Below are 9,815 nucleotides of genomic sequence, written 5' to 3' on the forward strand. Positions count from 1 at the left end.
ATATATATATAAAGTTTGCCAGTGGTATTGGAACATTTAAAAAATACTTTTTTTTCAAGAAATATTGCCTGAAAATAAGTCATTAAGTTATTATCTTACACATATTTTCTCCAAGTAATTTTATCTTATTTTAAGAGTTATTAGATATTTTTACTGAAAAAGAAAAGCAAAAATAATTAAGAAGTTGTTTGCAAAGCTGGATCACATTGTGGCTGGTTCACAAAATGCTCTGTGCTAAAATGTGGCATGCAAACCATTATGACTGAAATGAAATCGTGGATAAAGGTTTTAATAAAACCCAATTTGAACTGGGGAGGAAACTGAACTGGAGAGAAAAGTTGTGACACTCTTATTTTAGAAGATAAAGGAAAATTATTTTTTTCACGATTTTATGACTCCTTTAAATGCTCCCATGACTATTACAAAACAATATTTCAGCTCAGCTTAAAATGTTTTGGATTTCTCATTTTGAAACAGTGTAATATATCTGTAGTCTGTTGTAACTCTTCTGACAGATACATTCAGAACTCTCAGCCCTATCTGAACAACATGACGGCGGTGGGTTGCGTGCTGGCATTAGCAGCTGTCTTTCCTCTGGGCATCGATGGCCTCCATATCCAAAGATCACAGTTCCCCGTGGTGTGCCAGGTAGTGTCAAAAATGTTATACTCACTTTTTTATTGCCGTTTCCTCTCATTCAGCCTTGGCCTTTGAGCAAGACGAAGATTTGTTGTAAAAAACGAATAGCTGCTTTGGAGCTGAGCTCCCAAATTAACTCTCTGTCTCTCATTCTCTCGTAGTTTCGCCTGTGGTTGCTTGGACTAGGCTTCAGTTTAGCCTATGGCAGCATGTTCACCAAGATCTGGTGGGTTCACACCGTCTTCACCAAGAAGGATGAGAAAAAAGAGAAGAGAAAGGTAAATAATTTTGAGTGGGTAAAAAATGTATCTTGCCTATAAAGGGATGGTTTACCAAAAAATTTAAATCTGCCATCCTTTACTCATTTCTCATGTTGTTTCAATTAATAAATAACAATTATTGATATAAAAATTGCAATTATAAAATTATATATACATATATAAACACACACACATATATATATATATATATATATTTATTCTATATATATATGATAATTTGATAATTATTTATTGTAATAATTATTCATATTATATTCCAAAAACTGTGGCACTGTAAAAATTTTGCTAAACATTTGCTTGCGCTCCACAAAAGAAAGAAAACTGTACAAGTTTTGAATGACACAAGGGTGAGTAAATGATGACAGAATTTTCATTTTTTGGGTGAACTGAGTAATGAATTTAAAATAAATTACATCTGGTTTAATTAGAATGATGACAGGGCTTGTAGGCTTTGCTCAAGACTTTGCATTTTTCAGTAACCCCTTAATTATTTTCAGATAATTTTGCAGAATCTGCAGATGTGACGAGCAGCGTGCTCACGTTATGCAGCGCTGCCAAATTCACTGTTATCTACTGCATATTAAAGAATCCAGCACTGCTGACTCTACAGCGTTAGATGAAGTTTCCCAGCATGAAATAGAGAAGAACCTCCCCCTTCTCTCTCTTATTCTTGCTGCGAGAAGTTCTGTCCGTTTCTTCCTTACACAACACAAACACACTATTAGCATCTTGACACGTGTGTTCGCTCTGATCCCGTGTCCTAAAGCAATAAGACACGGCATTAGGGAAACCCTAAGACCTCATCAAACGACAACCAGATTACCCCAACTATGGAATATGTATGAACATGGATGAGCGTTAAACTTCTTTTACCGAAATCCGACCTTCAGGGGGTTTTATTATTCAAGCGCTCTGCACGACGAATCGAGATGACTTTCAACTCTCCCGATGTCCGTAATGGGGCAATTTGCCTAAGTGGTTCGACAGCACTTGAAGAAAGTTCAGCGCTCAGGCAGAATGTGGTAGAAACTGGGGGCTCTTGGGTCATTTGACGCCTTCACGGTGATTAAGGGAGAGAGAGAGAGAGGAGAAAGTGTGCAGTGAGGCTCGGTTCTATCCCGTTTTCCCAGTCTGAGGGCCTGGAGGGAGCCTGCGGCCATGGATTAATGGATGGGATTGCAACTGAAAATAAGTCCACATTTGTAACACATGACTTTCGTCATGTGGCATTCTGATTGGCATTCTGCTTTCCTGTTACCCACCATGCAGTGGAGTAAACGCAATTGTTATGGTGTCAGAGCAATTCCGTCATTTACCTTGACAGGAAAATAAACGTGTTATTCAGAACAGCACCTCGAATGCGGTGATTCTTAAAAAGAGTTCTGTCGCTATTTACTCACCATTGATTCGATCCAAACCCATATACTTTTAATTTTTTTTGCTGTGGAACATAAAAGTAGAACTTATTTGAAGAAACTTTTTAAAGCTCTTGTCATGAAATGACTTTCAAACTCCAAAAAGAAAAATACAGTATATCACCATTAAAGCCAAAAACGCAGAAAATCGAACCTGATCCGAATTTTTTTTTTTATGACAGATGAAACTCTCAGAGGCAGTGTGAACACATGATCGACACAATGTGAGGTCGTATTTATATTTTAACATGCGAAACTTTCGGACGAGAATTTCGGACTCCATGTGCAAAGACCTTTACAGTAGTTTTGTGTAAAACTGACCAAGTCATTATTTACTGATAATTTTCATTGCTGCATGTTTTTGCGTAGATCTGTTTCTCAACACAAAGCTATCGTAATGCTTTTATGATGTTTTTGTTGTGTTTTTTGGCCTTTTCCTTTAGTTTTTGTTTTACCATGCTGTTTAATCTTTTCCACTAATGCCTGCAAAAGGAATCATGTTTACCCAAATTGCGAATATGGATTATGAAGATTATAAAATAGTGACATGAAAACATGTTTTTCTACTGAGTTCTTATAAGCTGCATGCAATAAACACAACTTTCAACAACTTTCTCCTTTTGTGTTCCACAGAAAAAATTCCAATAATGTCTACAACTGCTGTGACCATGCATACATGTTTTACATTTACTTTTATTCGCCCCTTTACAGTGTAGCGAATCAGCTCATGGGGAAATATGAATAATTAATCATAACTAGTTATAATTAATTATACATATTTAGATCCACTGTAGATATTTACTTGACCTATCAGGGTCAACTGTCTGTCAATTCTAAGAACGTTAATTTCCTGGTTAAGGCAAATGAAAAATTGTGTTTTTGATTGGTCCAGACGCTACACAGTATAGCAGTTTCTCGTTAGTGTCTTGATATTTTGCAACTGTGTATCATTGACTAACGATTATGGTCTTGTTATTTAACCGCAGCATTTGGAGCCGTGGAAGCTGTATGCGACCGTTGCAGTTCTGCTGGCTATTGATGTTCTCTCTCTGCTTATCTGGCAGATCGTGGACCCTCTGCACATAACTGTGGAGGTGTGGTGACACTTTATTTTTTTCTTGTTGTTACTGTGATTTTTATGATGTGTTTTTTCTGAGATTCCTTGGAAATTTCTGCCGAGCAAGCTCATGGAAGTAGGTGTTAATGGTGAAGGATTGTAGTGCAGTGCTCTGCTGCATTGACCTCAATCTCTGTCCTTTAAAGTGCTCTCTTGCTTTCTCGCTCTAAGCAGAAGTTCACTAAAGAGGCTCCTAAAGAAGATCTAGATGTGTTGATTCAGCCTCTTCTCGAGCACTGCAGTTCAGAGAAGATGAACACGTGGCTTGGTAAGTATCCAACACTCACTCACTCTGTCCACAGTCTTTTTAGTGCAGTATTTTTAATTTAAAAAAACCCTAATCCTGAATATTAAAGTTTGTCGTGAAACTCAAGAATATGAATATATCATAACGATAATAAACATGATGTTTTTTTTGTTTTTTTTTTGCATAATTTACTTAATATTACATAATATTTTTCCTGTGCGCTGTGCATTTGACACCCCTGGTCTATTTTCATTTCTAGGGGTTTAATTATCTATACGGTTGCTTCTCGTTCTACACTTCAGTGATACAATCTGTCTTGGAAATTTAAATTAATAATTTGTTATATGCTCAAGAGTTTTTTGAATTCCTCTCACCGTTCCACAACTCATTCTTTTCCTCTCTCGTTCTCTCTCTCACTATCTCTTTCTCGCACTTTTTCTCTTGCTCTGACTTCCTATCAGAGTGCCGCAGTGTAAAATTACATTTTGTGGGTCAGTGCCCAGGTCTGGATCTCATAGCCTGACTCTCTCACGCTGTACAGGAAGATAATATTACAGAGAAAAAAAACCTTCCCTGAACTCAAAACAAGATTAAACTCTTAATGTGACTTATTAGTCCCTCTCTACTCTCTCACTTCCTTTATCATTCTTCCTCTTTTTATTTATTTATTGTTTTTGTATTTTCATTTGTTTCAGAGCTTTCTAAAAATGGAACTAAAGACAGGACAGAGATCATCTATCTTCTCAAACATGTCATATGTCACTTTTTTTAGGGCCAGAAAGATTTTTGGCAACACTTTTATGACAATTAAGCACATTTTCACCAGGTTTCATTACTGTAATATGGAAAACTATTTACTGTAATGCAGAAAACATTTAGTAATATTAAAATCTTATAGAGTCAACCCAAAACCCAATAGACTCATGCATTTATGTCATCACACAAAAATATCACAAATTCGAAATTACGTTTTCTATTAGGTTTTATACATTACTGCTCAAAAGTTTGGGGCTGGTAAGAATTTGTAATGTTTTTGAAAGAAGTCTCTCACCAAGGCTGCATTTATCTGATCAAAAATACACTAAAAACTAATATTTGAAATAACTGGTTTCTATTTTAATATATTATAAAATGTAATTTATTTCTGTGATGCAAAGCTGAATTTTCAGCATCATTACTCCAGTCCAGTGTCACATGATCCTTCAGAAATCATTCTAATATGCTGATGTTGTGCTCAGTAAACATTTCTTATTATTAATGCGGTCAGACGATTAATCGCGATTAATCGCATCCAAAATAAGTTTTTGTTTGCATAATATATGTGTGTGATTTGTGTATATTTATTATGTATATATAAATACACACACATACAGTACATATTTTGAAAATATTTACATGTCTATATTTATATTAATATAATTTATATGATATATAAACATATTTAATATATAAACATAACATTTTTCTGAAATGTATACATGCATGTGTGTGTATTTATATATACATAATAAATATACATAGCACACATACATATATTCTGTAAACAAAAACGTGTTTTGGATGCGATTAATCGCGATGAATCATTTGACAGCACTACTTATTATTATCATTGTTCAAAACAGTTGTGCTGCTTCATATTTTTGTGGAAACTGTGATACTTTGAGGATCCTTTGATGATTAATGCAAAAGAACAGCATTAATTTAAAATGAAAATCTTTTATAACATTGTCTTTACCGTCACCTTTGATCAATTTATTGCATTCTTGTTGAATACAAATATTAATTTCTTACAAAATAAACTCTATCTCATCCCAAACATCTAAATGGTAGTATAGAATGTGATATTATTTATGATTTAAAAAAAATCAACCACTTCACTGTTTCACTCCCAAAACTCCTAGTTTCCAATGTGCATCAGTTGAATAGATTCATCACAAAGAACTGGTTCAAATGTTTAAAAAGAGCCTACACTTAAAACCATCACATATAGCTCAAGTAGCACAGAAATAGAAAGCATACAGTTTCCATGTGAGACATTATCTTAAGCCTACCTCAGAGCTTTAAGAGCACTCACTATACTGTAAGTAATGCTTTCTCCCTTCAGGTGTGGTGTACGGCTACAAGGGACTTCTGCTGCTGCTGGGAATCTTTCTGGCCTACGAGACCAAGTCCATTTCCACGGAGAAGATTAATGACCATAGAGCGGTTGGCATGGCCATCTACAATGTATCTGTAAGTCTAACTGCTGGCTATTTCTATATTCACAGCACATAATGTTCTTATAGTGTAGCCTAACCGTTGCTGACAGCCGGGAGAAACACATTTGACTGTTTCATCTAATATATAGCTATATATATATCATATGAATATTATGAATACTGTGCCCTTACAGCCAAAACTATTCAACTATTATATCTTCCCCAGGAGTTTAACAGCCACAATATGTGACTCCTTTATAAATATATGACAGAAGGCTAAGTTAATTGTGAAACTGCTTATAAGCAGTGGCAGAAACCTGCATAAGCAATATACGCTGTCGCCCGGGGCTGAAGCAGTTTCTGGGGTGGTATTGTGTTGCTCGTCCGTCTCATTGAAAATGAATTGTGACTCAGCAAGTGACTATTTCCAAGCGGCTCCCAGTGTTTTACTTGCCGCCTCTCACTTCAAATGCTCTCTGTCTGCACTGTAGAAGTAGGATAAACCGTTCGCTCATGAAAAATGTCTCTTTATCTGCTAGAAGACAAAAATGAAATCACAAAGTTATTCAAATCACAAAATGTAATGTTTTTTTTCTTGAAAGAAATTAATACTTCCCCAATGATGCATTACATTGATCAAAAGTGACAGTGAAGACATTTCTAATGTTGTCTACAAAAGATTTCCATTGAAAATACTTGTTCTTTAAAATGTTCTATTCATCAAAGAATCCTAAAAAATGTATCACAGTTTCTGCAAAAATATTAAGCAGCATGATTGTTTTCGACATTGATAATAATAATAAAAAAAATGTTCTTGAGCAGCAAATCAGCATAATAGAATGGTTTCTGAAGAATATGTGTGTGTGTGTAACATATTTATACGATTTATTTGTATATAATTTAAATATAATTTCAATTAAATTAGTGTATTAAAATGATCTATAACCTATAATAAAGTCTCACTGTGAAAACAAAATAATAGCTATTGATGTAATGCTAATTTTAAGTGTATTTATTTATTTTTTGCCAAAAACAACGTTCGCCTTGTGTTTGGGCTTTTTTTAGCACAGTTTTTGAATGAGGTGTTGATTACTGGCATTTTGTGCTTCGCTCTGAATTGCTCAACTGCTTGCAAACAGTTTGATTCCGGCAATAACTCCAAGTGCTTCGCAGGCTGATTTGCATAATTGCACCCTTTTGCTCAAACTCAGACTAAAACATCCTAATGAGGAAACAAGTAACACTTCACTGGGAACGCAAACGCTTTACGTCAGTCCTACAGCTATTTTACATAAGATCAGATTAAGTCTCAGAACGGCACCATGTTTCTGCCATGTGTCAGGAATAACATGCCTGCTTTGATGCTACTCGAAGGTTGTCGGGTTGATCAAAAACAAAGGATTTGCTGTCTGCTTTACAGTGATGCAAGATTCAGAAACGAGTCTGTAAAAATGTTGCCAGGGAAAGTACAAATCTGATCTACGTACAGCAGAAAAAGTCTATTTTTGTTGAGCTCTCAAACGTAACAAGCGGTTTACTTCCCATCAGCCGATGTTTTTGTGATTGGTAGAATAGCACAGAGTAGCTCATATCGCTCCAGTGCTGTTGAGGTCAGAGAGGAAATAGACTTGTGGTGCTCTGGACGTTGTTGTCCAGTCATGGCAGTCAGTTCATTGCTAGCTGTTATCTGTCTGTAGAGTCATTCTTGGCCGTTGAAGGTAAATACAAGTTATTTTTCCACACTGTTCACCAGATATGACATCTCCACTCACCGTATAAGATCTTCATCTCTTTGCCGCCTCCTGCAAGTGTTTCGACAAAATGACCTCTCTTTTTCATCAACAGTTCTTGCTCTCTCTCTTTCATTTTTCCCACTACAGTATCTTTATCTCATCACTTTCTCAGTTCTCATTCACACCATTTCTGCTCTGTAAGTTAAATTTTTCTTACAGTTAATTTATGCCCTCTAGTGGTGATGATAGTTTGGTACACAAAGGCCTTGTTTAGACAGCAATATACAGTATATGTATTTACAAATATATATGTATTTACAAATCTGTAAAAAACTATCTGACTCAAGTCCATTTAGATTTTTCTTTTGTCTGAATAGCAAAACAAACACATGAAATCTGATTTTTACAAACCCGATCAAGACCACATATGTAAGTGGTTTAAATTGATTTATTTTTATTTTATACATTTTTTTAATCACCTGTAAAATGACAGTGAGTTCTAAAGATCTTATTAGAAAAACGAAAGCAGTTAAATCTTCACATTAATAACGTTGTTCTCTCTTTAGTAATTGTATGTGCTTTTTTGTCTTTTGTTAATATTACTATTTAGGTTTAATTTATTTTTATTAATTAATTTATTATTTATTTATTAACTTAATTCACTGAGATGCTAAGCAACATTTCTAACTTTAATTTAATTTAATTTAATTTAATTTCTTAAGTGAGTCCTAACAATCTGGTTTAAGTTATATCTTCACAGTTATAGATTCACATTATTAACGTTATTCTCTGTTTTTTGATTCTGTCTCCAGGTGCTGTGCATGATTACTGCTCCGGTGACCATGATCCTCTCCTCTCAGCAGGATGCTTCATTTGCATTCGCCTCTCTGGCCATCATCTTCTCAGTGTACATCACCCTCGTGGTGCTCTTTGTGCCCAAGGTACAAGCACTCAAATAATCCCCTGCTTCATTTCACTTCCACATTCACGCTGGTTTGTCTTTATGGCAGACACCGATTTCTCGTTTTGTCTGATTTTGGTTCTTTCCCTTGCTGCAGTTTCGTTTTTTTGTCACTGCAAATAGTGCATTAAGTTTATGTTTTGATCTCAGCAAGAGATACTGTTTCCTCAGAATAGTAAAGTGATCTTTGTCTTAGAGATTTATTTATTTTTTTTTAACTTTTAATAGTTTTATTTTTTACACAGTGCTGGTCAATCATAGTATTATGCTTATTTTCTTAATATAAGTTTTATTTATATTGTATAATGCCTGTTGAACTCTAAATATCATGTGAAACAGATTTCTGCTAGTTTCTCTTGCATCGCTCTGTGGCAGTGTTAAGTATTATATTGTTGTCCTTTTTAATTTAATTATTGTGACAGGTGCGTAGCCCACTTCACATGTTTAGCCTCTACCACTGTTTTATTTGGTTATTTTTGCTATATTTATTTAAATTTACTTTACTGTTTATTGGTTAATGTTTGATTTAATCATTTGTTATTTTTAAATCCCCTTATTCATTATAAAAACCACACACAAGGTACAGATTATTTAACAGTTTATTGAACATAGAAGGGTGCACACTTCTTATGTTTCTTTGTTTGTACTTTACCTGAGTCCTAGAGTCTCTGGTCCATGGAGTGAACGGCCGCATTCCATGTGTTAGGGATGGGCTGATCAATCCTTAAGTATCCATACTGATATTGTATCCTATATTTATTTAAATTTACTTTACTGTTAATTGATTTAGTCATTTGTTATTTTAAATCCCCTTATTCATTATAAAAAAAAAACACACACAAGGCAAAGACTATTTAACAGTTTATTGAACATAGAAGGGTGCACACTTCTTATGTTTCTCTGTCTGTACTTTACCTGAGTCCTAGAGTCTCTGGTCCATGGAGTGAACGGCCGCATTCCATGTGTTAGGGATGGGCTGATCAATCCTTAAGTATCCATACTGATATTGTATCGAAAGGATCGATCCTCACATAAAAATATCGACTCTAAAGTGCATTTTTTAACCATTAATTAAATGTATTTATCAAGAAATTCGGTGCATAAAATAAGCTTCTATGTGAAAAAATAGACTATATTAGCGAATAATTGTGTTGGATAAAACCATTTCTCCTGCTCATCGGAACACACGCAAATGCTGAAAGACAGAACCAATCCATCACAGAC

General features: G+C 34.8%; 1 protein-coding gene across 2 annotated transcripts in view; it reads left to right on the forward strand.

Moving 5' to 3' along the window:
- gabbr1a (gamma-aminobutyric acid (GABA) B receptor, 1a) overlaps positions 1-9,815 on the forward strand; it is a 54,253-nt gene that overhangs the window by 40,683 nt on the left and 3,755 nt on the right. For both annotated transcript variants that reach the window (XM_016507756.1, XM_016507757.1), the window contains exons 18-23: positions 516-648; positions 801-917; positions 3,322-3,429; positions 3,627-3,720; positions 5,804-5,931; positions 8,443-8,571. In XM_016507756.1, the coding sequence (XP_016363242.1) occupies positions 516-648; positions 801-917; positions 3,322-3,429; positions 3,627-3,720; positions 5,804-5,931; positions 8,443-8,571 (709 nt within the window). The remainder of the gene's footprint in view (positions 1-515; positions 649-800; positions 918-3,321; positions 3,430-3,626; positions 3,721-5,803; positions 5,932-8,442; positions 8,572-9,815) is intronic.

Source organism: Sinocyclocheilus anshuiensis, unplaced genomic scaffold (assembly GCF_001515605.1).
Source record: "Sinocyclocheilus anshuiensis isolate Anshui unplaced genomic scaffold, SAMN03320099.WGS_v1.1 scaffold758, whole genome shotgun sequence".
In the NCBI taxonomy this organism is placed as follows: Eukaryota; Metazoa; Chordata; class Actinopteri; order Cypriniformes; family Cyprinidae; genus Sinocyclocheilus; species Sinocyclocheilus anshuiensis.